This window comes from Chiroxiphia lanceolata, chromosome 23 (genome assembly GCF_009829145.1).
Source record: "Chiroxiphia lanceolata isolate bChiLan1 chromosome 23, bChiLan1.pri, whole genome shotgun sequence".
Classification (NCBI taxonomy): Eukaryota; Metazoa; Chordata; class Aves; order Passeriformes; family Pipridae; genus Chiroxiphia; species Chiroxiphia lanceolata.
The window spans coordinates 6,608,458-6,631,949 of record NC_045659.1 but is presented as its reverse complement, the minus strand read 5'-3'; the positions used below and the strand labels follow the sequence as shown (position 1 = coordinate 6,631,949).

The window sequence follows — 23,492 nt, the reverse complement described above, 5'->3', positions numbered from 1 at the left end:
TTGTTCAACTCTGCCCAGCTCTCACCATGGGGGTGTTTTTTGTGCCTCTGGAGGGGCAGGGGATGGTTGTGCTGGGGAGGCCACACAAACCCCAGGAGCAGCATCACCCTCAGGGCTGTGAGTTTGGGCTTGGAGGCCCATCTTCCCTGGGCTGTTTTTTATTGGAGCAGGAATGTGATCACAAAGCTGTAAAATTCAGTGGGATATAATTCTGTAACCCAGCCCTGCCGTTACTGGGAGTGTTAATTACTCCATCCTTAACCCTCCTGTAGAGCACAAAGGAGAGTTAACTGCTTTGGCCCGGTGTCAAGCTGCACGTTGGGGTTTCAGAACTTCAAGTCTTGGATCTGAAGCAAAGGAGTTTTATGAACTGGCTTTCAGCAGTCGAGTGCTCTGTAAATCAGCAGAGTTAGAACCCAGCTCTGCTCTTCTGCCCATGGGTTTGCACAGCTGATTATCAGCATGGTTATATCCGAAGTAAATAAGTGGGGATCTATTAATGCAATAAAAGTCTGCCTGAATATCAGGTTTAATGAAACCAGGATGGGCAACACCAGGCTTTGAGCAGGGCTTTGGTGCCTCAGGTCTGAGCCATAATCTCTGCAAAGGCACATTTATATAAGCAGAAAGTGCAATATATATATATATATAGGGAGAGAGAGGCAGACAGAGAGACAGTGTGTGTGTGCTGTCATGTGGAGGGGCGGAGGAACTTTCATGAATTCTTTCTCAATTTTGATTTTGAGCCTCTGATCTCTGTGCAGGCTTGAAATATCCTTCACAGGGTATTTGAAAATTGGCCCCTTACCTGAAGAAGTTTCCTGTGCTCACATGAGGCTGATGGGAGGTGCTCACCCTTCAGATGAGATGGGGAAGGACTGTGAGGGTTGATGGCTCAGGCCATGGGGTGTGAATTTAGGTTAAGATTTGGAAGCTGCTGCCCCATTTCAGGCAGAGCCTTCAGTGACAAGGAAGGAATCAGATGTGTGTGTTTGTTCTTCCAAGGCTCCTGGTGTTTGCTGGGCAATAGGAGCCATTTCCCTGAGTTGGACTGAAAATCTTCTGTGTTTTCTGTGTTGTGAGAGTTGCAAATTGTGCAGTGATTAAACAAAATTATCCATTGATTGGCTGGGAGGTCTAGATTTCTCTCCACCAGATTTACACTCTTGTCCTGCTTGTGTGATGAGGAAGTCAGAGGAACTCAGAAGACACTGAGATTTCTGGGTGTACAAAAGCATTTTATAGTGTCATGTAACTGAGCAGCTCAACAGGCTGGATGTGAGATTCCTGAGGAATTGCCACTGAGTGTCCAACCTTCTGTCCTCCTTTGCAGAATGATGAAGTCCTCTCTCCATCCAGAAGAAGATGACTTTGTGCCAGAGCTGCAGAGGAGCATCCACCCCCGGGAGAGGCCGGACTGGGAGGAGACGCTCAGTGCGATGGTAAAACACCTCGGCTGTGCTTTATACTCATTATTGCCACTTCTGAGCGCTCTACTCTTCTATCCCACTTACCATTTACATTCCCAGAGTTTCAGCCTTTTAAATGGATTGCACAGTACTTTGAACAAGCCCCAAATGCTTCCCTTCCTCAGGGGGAAGTGTGTCAGGGAGAGGGAAGCGACACACTCAGCTCCTCTGCCCTGTTAATACGAGCCCCAGAGCAGGGCTGGGAGCCAATTAAAAGGTCCAGAATGTCACAACGATTTTCAGTCTGCATTAACCTCTTTTTCAGCAAGACTTCTGAGCATGAAGGCAGCTTCTTGTAAAAACATGCTCTTCGAAGCATGCAGCACTGTGAGAGAGTATGATTTTAGCAGAATGCTGGCTCAGTCCACAGGAATAAAAGCTCAGCCTGAGAGCAAACCTGCCGTCAGAGGGAGCAGAGCTGCAGCAGAGCGGACACAAAGGTGCTGTTCTGCTTACAGGCACTGGGCCCAGACAGCTGGATTACCTTAATATATATGTTTTCTTCTTAAATGAGCGAGTAAAGTACCTGCAGTTCCACCTCCCCAACTCCCTCCAGCATTCACTGAGTTGAGAAGGTTGGATGTTACTTCACTGGTGGCCAAACAGGGCAATCAGATCAGGTGTTTTGGGAGGTTCACTCACCTCACAGAAGCTTGACCTGCCTTCTGTCAGCACGGGAGTGTCTGGAAGTTGTGTCTTGCTTGTTATTTTCAGATTTTCTAAATTGCCTCATTGGCAAACTAAGCTAGAGAGGGAATTTCCATCTGGGACAGATCTCGGATGGGGGAAGGTGTGACTATTCCAGGACAGCAGTGGTGCCCCCGAGGGTCAGTCTTGGCTAAGATCACTTATTGGGAAGAGCCCCTAGTGACAATTTTCCCCTGTGTTAGATCTGACTTCAGCCTGGAAAAGCCATCTGCTCCCTGCTCCTGGAATGCCAACAGCAGGAGAGACACAATGGATGTGTCTGTGCTGCAGGACAGTCAGATCCACCTGATGTCTGGGGTTCATCCCAGTGGGTTATTTAAAGTTTAAAGCACTGTCAGTACCTGGCTGGGTTGTGTGGAGTGGGTTTTGGATGAGCTGTTCTTTGTGCAACATTGAGAAAAGGGGGGGATAATGAACTCCCTGAGAGCCAGGGATTCTTTGAACAGGGGCACAAAGATAAGTCCTGTGGTTTACTCTTTTAAAAACGTCATCAAACCATATATAATACAATGGTAATATTTTGCTCCAAAATTTATTTTCAAGCCATAAAAAGCAACCCAAAGCATAGACTTCACCAGTGGTTTTGTCTCTGGTGTCTCTGTGCTCGTGGCTCTGCTTGACTCCTTGGTTATCCACTGTTAATGTTCATTGAATTCCAGACTGGCTTCCGTTGGGAGGGACCTTGAAGATCATCTCGTTCCACCCCCTGCCAAGGGCAGGGACACCTTCCACTAGCCCAGGTTGCTCCAAGCCCCGTCCAACCTGGCCTTGGACACTTCCAGGGATCCAGGGGCAACCACAGCTTCTCTGGGCAACCTGGGCCAGGGCCTCCCCACCCTCACAGCCAAGAATTCCTTCCCAATATCCCATCCAACCCTGCCCTCTGGCAGAGGGAAGCCACTTCCCCTCGTCCTGTCCCTCCATCCCTTGTCCCCAGTCCCTCTCCAGCTCTCCTGGAGCCCCTTTAGGCCCTGGCAGGGGCTCTCAGGTCTCCCTGAATCCTTCTCTCCTCCAGGTGAACCCCCCCAGCTCTCCCAGCCTGTGAGTTTTGAATTTCTGCAGTTTTCACTTCCTGTTTTTTTCCCCTCGTGTGTGGATGTGTTTCCTTCCCCCACCTTGGCCAGCAGTGCTCTGTGCCTGCAGTGTGGGAGCCCTGTCTGTGCTGATCAGTGCAGCTCAGGCAGCAGCTGCTCCGACCCCCCGGAGCCAGGAGTGTGCTGGGAGTCACCCTGTGCCATCTCTGTGCTGTCTGCAACCCCCAGGGTGTCTCAGAGCCGTCAGGCTGTAATTCACTGTCCCCACCTGTGACACAAGTTACCTGGCACATCTCATTTGCTGTTGTTTTGTGTCTCGTTGATTTACAGTGAAGGGAACCTTCCTCTGTTAGAGGTTGTTGTGCTCATGGACACTGTTCAGTGTTGGTTTTACACCTCACCCTGCGCAGTGTTCCTCCCACAGTTCATTCACTATTCACTAATAGTCCTGATTCACTAATTCCTAACTATTCCACAATAGTGGAATATTCTTTTATAGCCTATCTATCCTATATCTGTTATATCCTAACTATGACACAATAGTTAGTTCCACTAACTATTGGTGAATTAGGACTATTGTGGAATAGTTAGTTCCACTAACTATTCCACAATAGTCCTAATTCACCAATTGTCCTATTAATTCACAATTTAGAACATGTTCTCTCACACAGCTCAGTGACAGTAGTAGCAAAACTGAACAGTCCACTATGGAAAAGAGATTTCGAGGGTGATAAACAGGAAAACTCCCTTCTTGCAGCACAGTGGATTGGTGTGATGAAAGACAGTGTGAAGCCACTGAACCTGTATTTATAATGCCTTGGATTTGTGCTCACAGGGGTGTTTTGACCTCAGGGTCCTGTGAATGCAGTGTAGAGATGGAGAAAATCCTCACTTGCTCATGTTTACTGTGCTGAGTGAATCACATTTGCACTTTCAACCTCTGCCCTGTGTCCAGCCAGAGGTAATATTTAGCTGTAAATATTTGCAGGACCTTATTCAACACTGTCACTGTTCTCTGTTTAACCAGCACATCTTCAGTATTCTGCCTCTTTCCTGATCATTTTAAGCCTGAGATTTTTCCCCTCCCTCCATTCCTTCACTTTGTATTTTTAGCAGCTTCTGGTTTAGCCTTGTCCCAGAGGATGCTCCTTCCATGGGTTGTGACCATCTTACAGCGCCACAATATGTGGAATTCTTGGTTAGTGGTTGTTGAAGTTGCAGATTTCAGGTTTTGGTGGTGCCTGAAGTTCCAGCCTCTGGGGAATGGAGGGTTGGAGAAGTTGTTTTCTCCTCTCCATTGCTTCCCTTGGCAGACCTGGAGCCCTGATGGGCTTTGGCACCTCACATGAATGTCACCTCTGCCAGGTGAGCAAGCACTGGGACAAGTGACACTGGGAGAGCTTGGCAGGTCCTGGCACAGGTGATGCTTCTTCCCCGTCTCCTGACCTTTGCCTTTGTACCTGCTTTTGTACTTTGGGAAAAGGCCATTTTTTACTCACAGTTACATGAACATACCCAAGTCATCCCTACTCTTCCTTCTCCTCTTATCCACAATATTTTTCAAAGTGCTTATTATTAATTGATGTGAGTGCTTTGTTTTGAGAGCTTTTTCTTAACAAGAAATAAATTGAAGGTCTTTCTAAATGCATGGAGGTTGAATGACCCCTGTACTGTAAATAAAAGTGACAGAAACTCTATTTTTAATATTTCTGTCATTGCCAGTTCATTCTGAGCACCTGAGCTTTGGTCCTTTGTTGGATGCTACTTTTACCGTGTTCTTTATGCTCATTATTTGTATTTTCACCTGCTTCTTAAAACTGCTTGTTTGGTGTTTGTGGTTTAGCAGGAACACAAGGGATTTTGTGTTTTGTTTAGGGAGAATCCCAGAATCCCAAAATGGTTTGGGTCAGAAGGGACCTTAAAGCCCATCCAGTGCCACCCCTGCCATGGGCAGGGACACCTTCCACTGTCCCAGGTTGCTCCAAGCCCTGTCCAACCTGGCCTTGGACACTTCCAGGGATGGGACATCCCTTCTTTGGTATTTCTGGTGGTTCTTGATTCCCCAGAGTGGTGGATCCAGCGCTGTAGGAGTTGATGTTCAGGCTGGAGGAGCAGCAGCTCTGGCTGGACAGAGCTCCCAGGACTGGGGGATGAGGTGGCTGCTCCTCAGGGACTGCTGTGGTTTGTATTCCCCCTCAACTCATGGCTGTATTTTTAGAGTTTAGACAGATATTAGATACGTGGCTGTCTCAGCCCCCAGTTCCCTGTGTGCTGCCGTGTCCTGCTTGGTGACCTTCCCACAGCCCAGGTTTTCCTGCTCTGCTCCACTTCAGAATGTGCAGTTGGTGATAGGGACTTTCTTTGTAGAACACTTGTGGGTTCTGGGGCTGAAAAGCCATGTGTGAGTCGAGTCAAACTGCAGGATATGGATTTTCTAACATTTCTCTGAGACAATAATGTTATTTTAAAGGAAAGGGATCTCTTTTCCTTGTCAGGCCCTGCCGAGAGCTCTGTTTCTACCTTACAAGAAATGAGGTTGTGAAAGTACCTTTCTGTGATATTTCTCTCAGGAGCCTACAAACAGCTGTCCTCAACCTGCATTAATTAGCAGCAATTGGTATTTGTACTCAGTATTCCCTTTAGCATGTGGCAGTGACCTCCTGAGTCACTCCCGTCACCTCTTCACCAGGTCAGTAAGTTGAGGTGTTCAAAAGCAGTGAGCCAACAGCTCTGCCCCAGCAGCTGCTGTGCTCAGGGACACCTCTGTCCCCACTGCCTTTGTCTTCCACTTGTCTACATTTTATGGAGAAGTGGATTGAAACAGTGAGACAAGTACAAAAATCTTGATTTATGCCCCCCCCATTGAAATTATACTGTCACAGAAAGGTGCCCCTGCAGCTGGGTTAACCTGGCACTGCAGATGGCACTCACTCCAAGACAGAAATAGAGTTTCTTTCCTGTATATATCTAAATCTATATATGTATCTGCTCTACTGAGGCCCCACCTGCAGTGGTCTGTCCAGCTTGGGGGTCCCAGCATAAGAAGGACCTGGAGCTGCTGGAGCGAGTCCGGAGGAGGCCCCGGAGATGCTCCAGGGCTGGAGTTCCTCTGCTCTGGAGCCAGGCTGGGAGAGCTGGGGGGGTTCACCCGGAGAACAGAAGGCTCCAGAGAGACCTGAGAGCCCCTGCCAGGGCCTAAAGGGGCTCCAGGAGAGCTGGAGAGGGACTTGGGACAAGGGATGGAGGGACAGGACACAGGGAATGGCTTCCCACTGCCAGAGGGCAGGGTTGGATGGGATATTGGGAAGGAATTCTTGGCTGTGAGGGTGGGGAGGCCCTGGCCCAGGTTGCCCAGAGAAGCTGTGGTTGCCCCTGGATCCCTGGAAATGTCCAAGGCCAGGTTGGACAGGGCTTGGAGCAGCCTGGGACAGTGGAAGGTGTCCCTGCCCATGGTGGGGGGTGGGACTGGATGGGCTTTAAGGTCCTTTCAACCCAAACCACTCTGGGATTCAGTGATTCTCTGTGTGCTTCTGAGAAAGTCCCTTTTTCCTGCAGTGTCTGCCACTTCTTTCAGCTTTGGAAACTTTCAAAATCTGAGTCCCTGAAACCATGGCAGGGTTATTTCCCACCCTGGTGCCCCCCTGGATGGTATTTTATGGGGTCTGGAAGTTCCATTGTCCATAAAAGGGTTATCATATGAAGGCTGTAGTATCCTCAGGTGTTACCAGTTTATAACCAGGTTGCCTAGGAAAGGTGAACCTCCAAATTACAGACAGAAAATCCTCCTGAATCCTTGAATTTGACAAATGCCTAAGCGTTCAAGGAGGCAGTTTGTACACAGCATCCTTTGGGGCTTATGCTGGTGGAATTTTCTTAGGAAAAACAAAAGCCTATAAATATTTTAGAAAGGCAGAAGGGTTAAAGCCTGTCCTCTGAAGTCCCTGGAATAATCTGAGTTCTTATATCAGGTCAGAAGGGTTTTGAGCTCTGCAGTATTTTCAGCATTTGGTAGGGTAAGGTAGCACATCTGGTGGAGGTAATAAAGGCTTTTAATGAGACCTCAATAAATCACTCTGTTAAATCTGGGACGTGAGTGAGGAGAAAACTATTTTTAAATGCAATTTATGAAAATGTGCAGAGATTAGTGCCTTGTAAGAGTTTAAAGGAAGATTTTGTGTCCCCAGTGCAGGGTTTGTTTCTCGTTCTTTGTGCAGCACTCAGCCAGTGCTGCCCCAGGTCCTGATGCAAAAAGTAGAGTATGTGGGGTTTCTTTTATAATTACTGTTGGTTGATTGGTTGGGTCTTAGTTTACAGAACAACAGGCATGTTTCTCATGCAGACTGATACAAATACTTCCAGGAGCTGTGGCAAAATCTGAACAAAAAGGGAGCGTGGTGAACCCACTTGCTTGGCCCTGTCAGCTGTAGCGGTTTAATGAAATGATCTAATTTCTGATTTCAGCAGGTGAGAGATGTAGTTCTAATACCCTTAAATATGTTAAAATTTGATTTTTTTATTCCCGTGGCTTTACAGCTCTTCGTGCTTTGTACGTGTGGGAACCACAGCTGGAATTTTACAGCTGCCTTTGTGCTTGGGAGCTCTTAAGCCACTGTGGCGGTTTTGTCAGACTGATCCTAAATGCAGGTGGGTTCCACACCGCAGACTCCTTTGGGAAAAAGATGCTTTTGAGCTCTGAATGCCCACCTGGCAAGTTCTTTTTAAGAGTCCCAAGTTTTAAGCTCTCAAGTACAAGGGAAAGTTTTAGGAAATAGGAAGCTGGAATTCTGGTTTTTGAAGGACTTGGACAATTCAGTAGGAATGGACTTCAGAATCGTGCTGTGGAAAACGTTCCCTGACAGTTTGGAGGTGGGTTTTGTGCTGATGAAAGTTCTCAGGGTTTTCACTTGCCTGGATCAGTGGGTCAGGGTTGTGTTAATGTTGCAGAACCTGCAGTGTGTTTTCTCTGTCCAGCACTTGGCAGCATTTTAATGTGGTTTTTTTCAGCTTTGGCTGTGTGGCAGGAAGGTACCAGAGATAAGGATGGGACAGAAATGGGATTTCAGGTGGTGTGTTGAAGTGACACAAACGTTATGGGACAGCGCAGGGCACCAGGCATGGGGCTGCAATAATATTTTGGTCAGAGCAGTTGTGTCTGGCACTGCACCAGTAACCTATATTTCCTTTGCAAGGCACAGAACTTGTTTTCCTGCTCTTGTTGCATGAGTCCAGTATTTTTTCCCCTTGTTAAGCTTTTGGCAAAGGTTTATGTTGCTGTGTGTGGCTCTGTCTCTCCCTCTTGGTTAGAGAGCCCTTTTTATTCCCCAGCCTCACTCCCAGCACAGAGCTTGTCCCTGAGAATCTTTGGAAACTGGGACAATCACTTAATTGGCACGTTGGCTTCCATTTGGGTTTGCCAATTAAATAAGTTCAATTAAAGCAGAATGGATACCGTATTTTTGGCAGGAAGTGTTAATTCATAGCAATCATTTCATTTCCATGGGCAGTGCTATGGCAGCAGTAGTTTCTGGGTACGTTTACTGGCCTCGAAGTGGGTGAACTCTTGCAGTGTTGAGACAGGAGGCAAACATTATATTTGCTAAATATTTGTTTGAAAGTCTGTTTACATGCAACATTTAGGAAAGAGGAGATGATTCAGAATTTGCTAAGGCTGGAGCAGTAAGGTTTGTTCCTCCCTAGCATCACCAGTTTTAATGCACCCTCCAGATTATTGACTTTACTGAGCCCTGGATCAGGATTCCACTGCCACGACCCTCCTCCTCTCTCCTCCTACCCCATTCCAAAGCTGATCTCTTTCTATGTGTGTTTTGTTGTCATAATACAAGAAATGTTACATTTGTTCGAAATGTACTTATTTGGGAGATAAAACTTGTAATTTCTTTGTCAATCACTTTTCTCTGGTCCCAGCTGCTTAAAAATAAGGTGGAACATCCAGGAAAGGAATGTGGTTTATAAGTGGTTGTTTTTATTTGGGTTGTTTGTTTTAAAATCAGTGTTCATGGCTTCTTAGTTACCCTAATGCAGGAAAAAGATGGACCAGGTTTTGAAAGGTTATCACTAGTTTGCTCATCTGTCCCCTTCCATTCCTCACCCCCAAGTTAACCCCAAGAGACAAACAAAACATGTCAGACTTTGTCTTGCTGAAGGTTGTAGGCATTAATTTTTTTGCCATGATTCAGCCTTCTTAATTACAAGGTGATGAATTATTCCCTGAAGATATTGGTAATCTTTAGCCTGACTTTTTTATTTAAATCATTCCTTACAGTTCTGCTTTGCTGCCCCAGAATTGCTCACTGCTGTGCCGGGTGGGTCTGTGTGATGGTCTCTGGTGTTTGATCAAATCTCCTAATTGCCAGGGCACAGATGAATCACAGAATCCCAAAATAGTTTGGGTTGGAAGGGACCTTAAAGCTCATCCAGTCCCACCCCTTGCCATGGGCAGGGACACCTTCCACTAGCCCAGGTTGCTCCAAGCCCCGTCCAACCTGGCCTTGGACACCTCCAGGGCTGGGGCAGCCACAGCTTCTCTGGGCAACCTGTGCCAGGGCCTCCCCACCCTCACCAATTCCAACAGCAAATCCCAGTGTTCTTGCACTGATATTCTCAGCACTTCATCTTTGCTTTAGGGTTGGTCCATGCAGATTTGTGGGATGCTGGGGGCTTTTCCCATGGAGTGGGGCTGTAACTGGTTTCTCTCCCTGGAAGGTGTGTGTCCATGTGGGTAATTGGCCTCAGCCAGCTCAGGATCCATAGGATTATGTCTGCAACCTGCTGATGTGGGGTTGGGGGACCTTCTGAGGAGACGCCAGAGTTGCTGTGCTCAGTTAGAGCTGAAAATCCCGGTTTGCTGTAACATCAGCACCTTCACCCCCTCTGTCCCCCATGGGGGGCTCCTCTGCACTCGGGGCACTCCAGGCTTCCCTGGGGCAGAAATCTGCTGCCAGGGTCTGCCCAATCCTTCCTCCCCACTGCCCACGTTCAGAGACCTCAGGACAGGTGGGGGAGGTTCTGGGATGAGGAGTTGGGAAGGGAATCACTGAACTAATCTCATTTAGGGCTACCCTAAACTGTCCCAAAGGAAGCTCAGCTTCCCTCCTTTTTGTGAGTCTGGATTGTTTCAGGGACTTGTGCTGTACCCACAGCTGCAGCTGCAATGAGAGGAGGCAGGGGACAGTACCCTGGGGCTGAAGGACTGGGGTGGGAGTTTAAAACAGTGGCTTTACCTCTGCAAGCCAGGCTATCACCAAACTGTGCCCTCAGGCCAACAGTGCTCCTGAAGAGCCTCTGGTTCAGAGGGTGTAAAAGAAGTTTTAGTGTCTTCTGTATGTTCTTGATTTGCTCTGTGACTTGTATTGCAAACAAATATTCTGTGCCTGAAAACACCTGAAGCTGCTCTTTGGTGTGGATGCAGAAATGAAGGTTGTAACTGTTGCCTCTTGCTGTGTGGCACAACATTTGCCCTGTGTTGGTTTGTGCCTCCCTGGCTACCTGGGGCTGGTCTGGGCTGTTCCAGGTGCATCCCTGTGTAGGAGAGGCTTCTTAATTTGAGGGGGTTTTCCCCTGTGCATGTGTTTTTGTGTTTATATCTCAGTCTCTGTGTTTTTCCATAAATATTGACCTTTAGGGAAAAAAATTATCTCTAATTTTTAGCTACTAATTTTATAAATGTAAGAAAACATCCTTGGAGAATGGAGGTCCTCACCCTCAGTTTCTACAGAATTCACATTCCTGAGGATGTGGAGAATAGGTCATCATGGAATCCCAGGATGGTTTGGGTTGGAAAGGACCTTAAACCCATCCAGTGCCACCCCTGCCATGGGCAGGGACACCTCCCACTAGCCCACAGTGCTCCGAGCCCCGTCCAACCTGGCCTTGGACACTGCCAGGGATCCAGGGGCAGCCACAGCTTCTCTGGGCAACCTGGGCCAGGGCCTCCCCACCCTCACAGCCAAGAATTCCTTCCCAATATCCCATCTCTCCCTGCCCTCTGGCAGTGGGAAGCCATTCCCTGTGTCCTGTCCCTCCATCCCTTGTCCCAAGTCCCTCTCCAGCTCTCCTGGAGCCCCTTTAGGCCCTGGCAGGGGCTCTCAGGTCTCCCTGGAGCCTTCTGTTCTCCAGGTGAACCCCCCCCAGCTCTCCCAGCCTGGCTCCAGAGCAGAGGGACTCCAGCCCTGGAGCATCTCTGTGGTCATTATTCCTCAGTGTCCTGCTCTGACCCACCTGAATGACACCAGGTCATTTCTGGGGAGTGCTGTCCCCTCAGATGTGCCAGCTGTGGGAAGGTGGCTGTGGGGAATCCTGCCCAGCCAGGTGTGAGATCCCAGGCCAGGCTTTCCCCAGAACCCTTGGACAGAGTTACTGAAGTGACTCTTTCGTTGTGTTGCTCAGAAGTTTCTGGCACGTTCCTCCTGTGACTGTGTTGTTTAAGGGTTTGTCAGTGAGTTTGTCAGATCCCAGATTTGTGCTCATGCCATTGGAAACAGCTCTTTTCTAGAAACCAAACCTGAGCCCACAGAAATATAAATTCCTGTTAGTTGTCCTGACTCAGACTCTGGGGTTAAATGCCAGGCTGCTGGTTTTTCCACATTCCCCATCTTTCTTCTGCTGCACTGGGAGAACTCTGGAGTTTGCTAAGAGGATTTATCCCTATAACATAACCCCACATTGTTATTTGCATAATCACTGCTGTGGCCAGGGACTTACAGGAGTGGGATTTGCTCCTTTGAGGCTGAATCCATCCCTGTCAGTTTTTGTGTGATGAGAAATTGCTTTCTACCATAACAACCCAAAGCTCCACTTGTCCTTTTATACCCAAGCTTTTTTGGTATCCCTCCTCCCTCTGGGCAGCAGCAGACTGTAGAATGAAACAGGGGCTGGGATTTTGGGGGGCTTTTTTTTTTTACTAACAAGAAACTGGAATCAAAGTATTGTGCTCATTGGCTGTTGTATTTTCTAGGGCTTTTCTCTCCAATTTATTTTGTAGGCTGTGCAGAAGAAGAGCTTTAACCCTGGCTGCCTTTCCCACGCATATTGTATGCGGGATTTTTGTTCTTAAATAAAGTACATTCCTGAGCCAGTGTGCCTTTGTGTGAGGCTTGTACTGTACCCTGCAGCTCCTGGGCTCAGAGCTTTGGGAATGGTAATCAGGCTTCACTGTAGGAATGGCAGATCCCAACTTAAAGCTGTCAGGAGTTACCCTGCTTGTGCTGACCCCAGAACCAACCATTCAGCTGGGCTTGGTGCATCTCTAAAACTATTGATTCTGTGAAAATCCAAATGGGGGACTGTTTTGCTGGAAATAATTTGGGGCCATTGGATTTATGTGCAGAGAATCAGTGAAAGGCCATGTGTCTCTTACAGCCTCATGTGGGAAATCTTGTCCTGACGTAAAATGAACCTGCTGTGCAGAGGTGAATCTTGGTCACAGGGACAGTGACAGTGCCAAAGTGAGTCCTCAGAGCTGCCAAGCTGCTTATTCTGTGTCTGGGATTCCACTTCAGTTGTTTTATGTGGGAGCTGGAGGTGGTTTTGTCCACATGTCCATGAGCTGGAGAACTTTATTTGAAAACACAGTAGATGAATAGTTAAGAATTTATTCATTCCAGACTGATCCTTTAAACTATGGTAAATGGATGCCCTGGACCAACTCCTTTAAGTCTCAGGAATGAGAGGTTGCCTTAATTTGCCAGCTCATGGCAATGATTAAAAGTGGGGTATTTTGTTTTTCTTATTTCCCCTCTCTTTTGGAGGAGAGAAGCTGGAGTAGAAGATGCACATCCTGTGTGGTCCTTTGATAGGGAAGAATTCCCTGTTAACCATCAATAAGTACTGCCTAGAACAATTCAGCATTGACAGAGAGCATGGAAAATGCAATTAAAACTTCTAAACTCAACAAATGGTGCACATGCCAGTGTGTTCTTTGTTGAGTGCAGGTTTCTGAGCCGTGGGTTCAGACTGGGCATTGCCAGTGCTCAGATTTCCTTCCTGGGAGCACTTGTCGTGTTTGCAGTGGCTTTCCTCTGTCCCATTTCTCAGCTGCCGTGAGGTTTTAGAGGCACCTCTGGCTGTTTCCCCACATTGCACAGTCCTCAAACTGAGAGCTGCATTAAGAAGTCAGTCCTGGCTGTGATTCCTGGAGCCCTGGAGCTCTGCCCTGGAGCTCTGCTCTGGAGCCGCCCCTGCGCCAGAGTGGATGGGACTTGTGTCCTCACATCAGGGATGGAGAGAGACACTGGCACCAAGCGGGGGCTTCAGTTTGAAAAACATGTACAATTTGAAAGGTTTCTCATCCTGAAAAACGTGTTTGAGCCTTTCTGTTGGATCTCAGAGCTGTTCCTTATCTGGGTGGTTATGGAATGTGCCCGTGCTGCGCTCTGGTGATGAGAACATGAACAGCACTGAACATCACATGGTTCCAGAAGGATTTGGGTTGGAAGGGACCTTAAAGCTCATCTAATTCCACCCTTCCACTAGACCAGGTTGCTCCAACCTGCTCTTGAACTCTTCCAGGGATGGGGCAGCCACAGTTTCTCTGGGCAATTAAGAAATGCAGAATTGGAGGGGGATATTTAATTTGATTTTTTGTGTCTTTGGTAAAGCTGCTGTGGTATAATGAGCACATATTTTTGTTTAAATGACATTCTCAGACCTGGGTACCTAAACCAGGTGCAATTCTTCATTTTAAATGTGTCCAAATATCTCTGAAAAGTGCAGCTGCAATGTGTTAATGTCACACAGACATGGTGCTTGAAAATACTTAGGCAATTCATTGGCTTCCATTAAATGAATCCATGGAAAGTGGTAACATGAAGAACTTGGAAATACTTGCATTTCTATCATGCTGCCCCTGTACATCTATTCCCATCCATTTCTGCTGTTCAGGATACTGACCCAGGTGGAGCCTTGCTGTGCTTGGCACATCTTAATCCTTTTAGGGATGAATGCTGCAGAACTGGGACCTTTCCTCTGGAGTTATTTGGAGCAGCCTAGACATGGTGACTTTTGGTTTAGTAAAGCATTTTTCCTTTCCTTCCTTGACTTATTTATTGTGAAGGACCAGGATAGTTGTAGCAACATCTAAAGAGCAGAGAGCGCTTTCTCTGCCTGGAGTGTTTTGGAGGCTGGGGAGCACGAACCTGAGATGGACCAAAGTTCTTCCTTCATTGTGCTCCAGGTGAACTCCTGAAGAGTTATGGGTGGTTTAGTTTTTCCCTCTCTTTTTATTTTTTCCCTCCAGGAAAATGAAGGGGAAATGAAGATGATGTAAAGGAAAGACTGTCATGGAAACGGAGCAGCATTTGGAAGCAGCTCTCTGTTTTTAGAAACAAGGCCATGTGCTGAAAGAACCCAGAGCAATCTGGTCCCTCCAAACTGGTGTTGGTGAGAGACTGACAGTAGGAAGAGTTAGTACCTGTCTAATAGCTACTCTCGGATTAAATTCCCACCTGCAGAAATCCCACCTGGATTCAGTGTCCTGGGTCCATCCTGACCTGCTGAGTCTTGTATCCTACCCGTGGTACCTCCTCAGGGCTCTTTCTGCAGTGTTGTGGAAAGACAGTTATGGGATTACTGGTGGGATTCCATGTATTCCATGGCATTACATGTAGGATTCCAGGTTTCTTGTGCATCCCAGTGTAAGCTCTTGGCAGCAGGAGGAGGCTGTGGACTCTGCATTGCTTCGATATTCTCCCCTGTCGAGGATCCCAAGGTGGAAACTCCATCCCCTCGTGTTCACTGGGCTGTTGTCTTTGGTGTTCCACGTATTTTCAGGTTGTGTTATGTCTCAGGATGTGAGGGAGACGGGTTGACATGTTTTCTGATAAATGCAAGAAGACTTTTTAGGAGAAAATCCTTTCATATTATGCAGCGGAATTGGTGGATATAAATTATTTATGACTCGGGTTTTGTGTGCTGCAGAGCACAAAGCTGAAGTTTCCCAAATCGTGGTTATAAATAAAAGGACCAGAAATTTCAAGTGCTTAAAGCTGAATATGCTGATCTGGAAGAGCTCCTGGATTCTACTCCTGGGTTCCCTGGGAGTTTGGCAGTGACACTTGAACATCCCCAGGAAAGGGAACAGAGCTGGGGAAGGGGCTGGAGCAGCAGGAGCAGCTGAGGGAGCTGGGGGGGCTCAGCCTGGAGAAAAGGAGGCTCAGGGGGGACCTTCTGGCTCTGCAACTCCCTGACAGGAGGGAGGAGCTGGGGGGGGTCGGGCTCTGCTCCCAGGGAACAGGGACAGGACGAGAGGGAACAGCCTCAAGTTGCAACAGGGGAGGTTTAGTTTGGATATTGGGAACATCTCCTCACTGAAAGGGTGGGTAAGCATTGGAACAGCCTGCCCAGGGCAGCGGTGGAGTCACCATCTCTGGAAGTGTTGAAAAAATATCTGGATATGGCACTTGAGGCCATGGTTTAGTGGTGACCAAGGTGGTGGTGCTGGTTGATGGTTGGACTTGATCCTGAAGATGTTTCCCAAGCTGAACAGTTCCGTGATTCTGGGGTCCATCAGAGACAGAGAGCTGCTCTCCCAGAATGGCTTTAGAGCAGAGGATTTAGTGGGATCCACCTGCCCCACAGGCCCTGCAGGGATCTGTGACAAAACACTGAAGTTCTCCAATACTGTCCTGCAAGGAGAGTCATTGGGGGGCTTTTGGTGGGAGAATTTCTTAGTTTGGGGGGGGGTTGGTAAAGTGGTGTCACTCAAAACCCTTCCCAGGAGAGGGGAGAGGCCTGAGGGTGCTGATAAATGAATTCCCTGCATTCTGGAGCCAGTCCTGGTTTGTTTACCAGGTTCCAGGTTGGTGCAGCAGTGACACTGAGCTGGGACAATGGGACTGAACAATTTGCATAAACAGATTTGCTCTGCAATTATCAGGTTTCCTCAGCACAGCCAGACATGGAGAGCAGGCAAGGGAGAAGCCACTGATGATGCCAGGTAGCTTATTTTCAGATGCAAATAATCCAGCTGTTTCAAAATGATTTTTAAAATGAAATTACTGTGGCACAAAGCACAAAAGATAACAAATCTCATTTGGAGGGTTTTGTTTTTGTTTGTAAGGGAGAGTGACTTAGGGTGACGTTGCATGCCAAGTTTGGGATCAAAATAGGTGCAAACTCGGGGTAAATAAAGTGTATTTTATGTAGCTATGTATCTTTGAATGGAAAGGAGCTGTGGTTATTTAGGAGTAATGGGGTTGCTAAAATTGCAGTAAGTTTCTATTTTGGTATCTGTCTCCTCAACCAGGTTTTTTTCTACTGTTGTGGTACCTCCTTGTAAAGATTTCAGCTTGCACAGGATCAGTTCTGGCCTTTCCCCTCAGCTGTGAGCCTTGGAGAGCCTTGTTCTGCAGCAGAGTCCAGAGAGCTCTGGTCTAAGTGGGAAAGTTAATTAGTGTATTAATTACTGCATCTCATTGTCCAGTTAAATGGACAATAAGACTGCTGGAAAGGGGACAGGCAGAGATCTCCTTCCAGCACGCTTTGGACAGAGCTCAGCTGGGAAGAAGAGGATAATACAAGTTTTTCCAAGAGAGCTGCTGGCATTTGGGGCTCTGGGGGTGTGAGCTGTGCCCACGCTGTTTGAGTCACATCCAGGGTAGTCTGTGCCTACTGCTGCACACTGGCTCAAAGCCCACGTTTTCTGTCAGATTGTTTATCTATTTTTATATCCCACCAGCTCCTACTGCTGATGGAGGAGAAAAACTATTTTTCTTCCTACACAAATTCTGTTCCTTTAGAAAAATTAAGCAAGCACATCCAGCTTTGCCTTAAAGCAGCTTATGGGAATGGCACATTTATTCCTGTAATTAGTTATTTTCTGATGTAAAAGACCTGTAAGGTTTATTAAATTGGTGATCCTCTTAATGCTAAAATTCACAATGAGACTCTCAAGTGTCCTATTACATCCTGAAGTAATTGTGTGCTCAGTAGGAGTCAGGCAGCCCAGGACAGGTTTATTTAAGGGAATAAATATTGTCTCTGTTTTCGTTTGGTGAGGGTCATCTTGGAGTCCCGGTGTCAAGGGAGAAATGGTTGCTCCTGCAGCCTGGTTGATTTTGTGCAGAGGAGGCCACCAGGATGATTTAAAAGGTTGGAGCAGCCCTGCTGTGCGGAAAGGCTGAGAAAATTGGGATTGTTCAGCCTGGAGAAGAGAAGGCCCTGGGGTGACCTCATTGTGGCCTCCCAGTGCCTGAAGGAGCGACAGGAAAGGTGGAGAGAGACCACTGACAGGGGTCTGGAGTGCCAGGGCAAGGGGGAATGGCTTCCAACTGCCAGATGGCAGGGTTAGATGGGATATTGGGAAGGAATTCCTGGCTGTGAGGGTGGGGAGGCCCTGGCCCAGGTTGCCCGGAGTAGCTGTGGCTGCCCCTGGATCCCTGGCAGTGTCCAAGGCCAGGTTGGACAGGGCTTGGAGCAGCCTGGGCTAGTGGGAGGTGTCCCTGTCCATTACAGGGGGTGGCACTGGATGGGCTTCCCACCCAAACCCTCCTGGGATTCCATGGTCCTACTCCAGTTGTGTAGAGCAGGTGAACTGGACCCAAAGTCCCCATGTGTGTCTGGGGACTGTGACAGGACCCTCAGGAGATGAGGGGCTGTAGCTGTGCCTGAGCCTGCCTGGAGCTTGGGGGTCAGTCCCTCCCTCTGCTGCTGTTGGGTGGGATTTACAGGCAGGGGATGGTTCTGACTGACCCATTGCAGCTCTTGGTGAGGAGGGGAAGCACAGGGACACTGGACCCATGGCAAGGGAAAATCGGAGCTTCCCCTGCTGTTCATCCCATGAGAGGGCTGCCAGCTGGGATTGGGATGGGCCAGCTGGAAAGTTCTGAGGGTGAGGACCAATTGTTCCACATTTCCCACTGCATCATCCAGCTTTATTGTTACATGTGACAGCCTTGGGGCTGATCATCACTGCTCAGAGACCTTTGGGTGAAGCAGTGTGGATCTGCCATCAGAGCAGTCATCCCTTTACTCCTGCCAGTAGAATGGATGGGATGGAATACCTTTTTTTTCCAGGCCTGTAAGAGGAGGAATGCTGACATTTCTTTCTTCCTCTTCATGAGCACTCACTCTTTGGTATGTGATTCCTGGTTTGTAGTGCATTGTGTAAAGCAGAAAAAAGCTCATTCAACTGGTCTCACCCACATCACTGATGATCCATCTCTCCCAATGTCAGGGACCATGTTTTTCTCCTCCTGCTCTGCGAAGTCTGTGCTGGTCTTGCTGTTTGGTCACTGCTCTCTCCATCAAAGCCTCTCTTGAACCCCTTCATTCCTCTGGAGCTCAGGGCTGGCATAGCAGGAGGAGCCCCTGCAGTGTTTCAGAGTCCCTGGGATGGAGAATCCAAGCCCAGCTGAGCTCATGGCTCAGGAAAGAGCAGCTGGAGGAAGGAGAGGATGGGAAAGTGTGACAGAACAGAAAGGAGGGACTTTGGAGTTCTGGCCTCACTGAAGTAATTCAGTTCCAGTGATTAAGGAGTTATAATATCATCATGCACTTAAACCAATAGCTTCAAACCTCTATTTTAAAAGGTCACCTCCCACACGAAAGCAGCTCTGGCATTAACTTGGTTTTCCACTGTGTGAGCTATCCAGCTGCTTCAGTGCCTCTGCACAGATGCCTGGAAAACCAGGTCCTTAATGAGGAGTCGGAGTGTGGAGTTTGGGAATGTCTGTTTGACTCCCACCTCTGAAAATCTGCCCTTTAAGAACCAGAAGCAGTAATGAATTAAACACTGGATTTCACAGTTATTGCTAAGAATTAGCAAGTCTCTGCAGCATGGGAGAGAGATCTTCGCAGTCAGGATCATCCCATCCGAGATCCCAATCCTGAGGGTCAGTTTTCCGTGTTAAAAAGGCAGAAGCACAACTTTTAGCACATGTGGGGTTTGTCCTTCAGAGCAGACGGGCTCCTGCTCAGCAGGGAGATGTCCAGAGCTTGCAGCCACACTTTAACCCCCTTTTTCCCTGTTTCCTGCAGGCCAGAGGAGCTGACATCCCTGAGATCCCGGGAGAGCTGCCGCTGCGCTCCTGCGGCAGCACCGCCAGCATGAAGGTGAAGAATGTCAAAAAGTAAGAGCACGTTTCTCTGATTTTCCTGTTCCAGGTTCACTATCCTGGGGTTCAGCTGTTGTGCTGCAATACAGGGAATTCAGCAGCGATTTTTCACAGTATCTTCAGCAGAGCAACCAAAATCCATGTGAAACAAAATTCTGACTGACGTAATCCAAAAGTGGGGATGGGAGAGGCTCTACTCTTCTCTCACCTGTTTCTGGCCACAGAAGCAAAGCTTGGTAGAGTTGTGAACCTCACTCTTACAGTGTTGTTAATTTTTCTGTGATTTCTTCCTGAAACTGGAAAAAAAACATAGAGAAGAAATTTGAAGAGAAGCCCAGGCAATGTGTAAATGACATCATTTTCTCTGTCTCCCTATGCTCTGGAAAGCTAAACCAGGACAAGTGGGTGGCCTAGATATATTTTTCGTTTGATATTTTTCCTCTTTTCCTTTCTTTTTGCATTCTTTGTATCTTCATTTGAATGGATTTTACCCAATTTTTCCTTTTAAGGGATATTTTTTTTCTCTGATCCCCCGGGTTGTTTTTTTTCCTGTGGGTTTATGCAATATTTCTCTCTCTTATTGTTTCCCAGAGACTGTAACCCAAGTTACTCCTCAGCTAAGGTTTTAAACCTGCAATGGGGATCAAAAATAATCAATATTACTTTGCTAAAAGTGCTGACTTGAGGCCCAGAACTCCCCAATATTGATCGATCTGTGCCTTCAGCTCCCCTCTCCCCGTGCTCTGCTGTGAGGGAAGTGGCTCTTTGTTCTGGTGATGAGCAGCCAGATGCTCATCTCCCTTCCCACTTGTATTCCCGTGGGAAGAGAGAGCAAGATAATGACAATCTCATTGGCTCCCCCCCAAAATATCTATTGGAGTCTAGAATAGCTTCAGCAGAAGCAGGAGCATGTGCAGAGCCACAGGAGCTCCCTGGCAGCCTCCAGGGTAGCTGGAGACACTTGGGAATAATGATGCCTGACTTTTGGATTTGAAAGAGGCAAAGGATAAATAGAGTTTGTTCTGCACCCTCAGATACATCCCCCCGGGACTGATGGGCTGTGATGCCTTTCACAGGTAATTCTGCTTTCCTTGTGTCTCGTGTAAGGCTGTGGATGTGCATTTGTGGAGCTGCAACTGCTTGTCCCTGCTCCGTGTCCCCAGGCTGCTGGTGTTGCTGGAATGCCACAGGGTTCTGTAGGGATGCAGTGGGCTCTGGTGGTGCTGGAATGTCACACAGTTCCCCAGGGATGCAATGGAAAAGCCACTTGGCACTGCACTTCTCCTCTCTCCCTCGGTTCCTTTCCCCACTGTTCTGGTGCATCACATCAACCCACCCCTCTGTTCCCTTGGCTGCAGGATGAGGAGGTTGTTATTTATCCTTCTGTTCCCTTGGCTTTGGGATGAGGAAGCTGTTGTGTTATCCCAGTGATTGTGTTTTATGGCAGTGCTCTGCATCCCTCTCATGGTGTGCTCTTGGTGTGCTCCAGGTTATCCTTCACCAAGGGGCACTTCCCGAAGATGGCTGAGTGTGCACATTTCCACTACGAAAACGTGGATTTTGGCAACATACAGGTGAGTCCCACATTTCCTTTATACCCAAAACATCCTTGTGCTTGGCTGCCAACTGACCTGGTGTGGAGGAATAGAGGGGCCTGCCCTGAGTTTGGTGCCGAATGTTTAGTAAGAAGTCAAAGCAGTAGAGTCTTTCTTTGGAATTGCTTCCATGTGCTGGGCCAGAATCTGCTCTCGGCCACGTGGAGCTCTCCTTTGAGCTTGGAGATGGTTTTATTCCCACTGGATTTGACTGATGTCACTGTTTTAAGGCTTCATTAGACATTCCTTATTGAGTCATCTGCAATCACTGCATGTGCATTTTCAGTTTGTGTGTGTGTGTGTGTGTCATTAAACTGTTGCGTGAATGGATTGATGTAAATACAAATAAATCACATTTCTCTGCTCCCAGAGCTCTGCATTGTGCATTGCAGCAGCTGTGTCATCAAAATCCAAGGCAGTGGTGCAATTCTGGAAGTGTGCAGCTCTGCTCCTGCGTGATCCACCCCTCAGGAACACAGGCAGGAGCATTTTCCAGGAGCAGCACCAGGGAGGGCTCAGATCCAGCAGCCACTGCTGTTCTCACAAACAGGGCACATTTTGTTCTGCACTTAGAGAAGCAGAAATGCCTCCAGCATCTGCCAGCCTTGTAGGCAAAGAGAGGTTACAACCTTTTCATTCGTAAAACATTTCCTGTAATCCAGAGTGAATTATTTACAGCTTTTCTTGCTGTAGTACTTGACAGCTTTGCAGGCACAATTTGCAGCTGGTTTTTTTAACTCTGTAAAATTCCCACTGAGGAGGAGCTTGGTCCTGCTCAGGGCTGGGATGTGCTGCTCCTCAACCTCGTGGCCCTGAGCAGGTCAGGTCTGGGTGGGCCCTGCAGACACTGGGCAGAGCAGTCCCACCAAAAGCTGGACACAGAGGACACAGCTCTGACAGGTCTGTGGGACAGGGGCTGCTGGGCAAACAGGAGCAGTCCCTGCAAACTCTGTTTATTTTCATTTTCTGTGTGTAGGAACAATGTGATCTACCTATGTCCCTGGTTTTTGTCTCCTGGTAATTTGCTGATTTGACACCACTAATTGTTCAGTCATTTGAGGGAGCAGGAATGAACACCCGGGGTGTTTTGCACCCTGTGCTCCTCTGAGTTCTCCTTTCCATCACTCAGGGATGTTCAGCACAGTGTGTGAGCTGGAGAGGGAGCACAACCTGTCCATGGTGCTGGCATTTTTGACAAACAATTTAATTCTTTCGTGGGTTTAAGCATTTCCTGGGATGTTTTCAGGATGGCAGGGAATACCTGTTGGGTTGATATGCTGAGATTTTTGTGCTTGTGAGAGGGAGAAGCAAAATCAGATAATACTTCCTTTCCCTACTTTCCTGCAGGATGTTCTGGTGGCAAGTTCTCCCAAACAGGAGGAGTCTGACCCTTGCTTTTGTGGTGTCACTGCTGCTCCTGCAGCTCCCCTGCTGATCCTCCTGCTCAGTGATCCTCTGGCACAGCCAGACCAGCAACTGTAACCAGAGGAGATCTGCCTGAAAAACAGCAACAGGGGAAGGATATAGCCCAGGAAGGAAAAATGGCATTGATTATTGAGCTGGATTATTGGTTATCTCAGCTCCTGAGCTGTCTCCTCTCTGTGTCTGTGCTGTAGTTCCAGGAGGACAGTGTTGATGGCAGCATGGGAAGCACTGTCATAAAACTGAGACTGTGTGTGTTGAGAGGTCAGTTCTCTGTTCCCACCACATCATCCTCTGCAAAACCCTACATTTTTAACTATTTGTGCTCCTAAAGCAAAATTTCTGCTTAAATAGGTGACTCAGGCCCTCTGTGCCTCTCACTCCTTCCTTTTCCTGAGCAAGATTCCTGGTAGACCCCCTCACTGCAATGACTTTTTTAAATGGTTAAAAATCTCTCAAGAACAAGAGCTTTGCTCCTGAAGTCCAGAAGAGTAAGGCATTGCAGATTTTCCTTGGAAGACCAGTATTAATGGTGAAAGAAATGAAAGCTGTTCATACAACAGCAGTATTAGTTTACAGATTTAAAAATAGCTTCACACAGGGCTCATACATTTTAATCAGGTTGGAGGCTCCTTTGTGCTCCCGAGGTGGAGCAGAGAATGGCAGTGGGCTGGAGTGATGGGAAGTGACAGCTTGGCACCTAATAGCAAATTACTGAGCTGCATCTGAGGGCTGGTGGGTGGAAACTCCTTTCAAAATCTATTCACTGTTAAAAATTTGCATGGGAGAAGTACAGTATTATGTGGCTGTGTCAGGAATTGTGTAATGCTGTCTATTAACAGCCTGGCCAAATTTCAGGTTGTTTTGTAACGTTTATGTCACGTATAATATGGTGCAAGAGGTATTAATATCCTGGCATTTCACCTCATGGGATGTTTTAAAATAACTTGCTGAGATGGAGAAGAAGGGATTTGTTCTCTTCTTATCCCAGCACTGTACTAATGGAACAAAGTGCATTTTGGGGTGCTTTTGCTCTTCAGGAATGTTCTGCCAGGCTACTTTAGCAGCAAGGTTTTCCCCTTCTCTGTGGTTGTCAGCAAGGCATGTGTTGCACGGGCAGGAAGTTGCTGGTTCACCAGCTGATGTCAGAGCTGGAGTTACAGGTTGGGCTCCATAGGTTGCATCAGTGCCCAA

At 47.7% G+C, this 23,492-nt stretch overlaps 1 protein-coding gene across 1 annotated transcript in view; it reads left to right on the top strand.

Moving 5' to 3' along the window:
- ARHGAP32 (Rho GTPase activating protein 32) overlaps positions 1-23,492 on the top strand; it is a 184,284-nt gene that overhangs the window by 27,829 nt on the left and 132,963 nt on the right. The window contains 4 exon segments of the mRNA XM_032709480.1: positions 1,334-1,442; positions 19,205-19,296; positions 20,316-20,357; positions 20,771-20,855. Coding sequence (XP_032565371.1) covers positions 1,334-1,442; positions 19,205-19,296; positions 20,316-20,357; positions 20,771-20,855 — 328 coding nt within the window.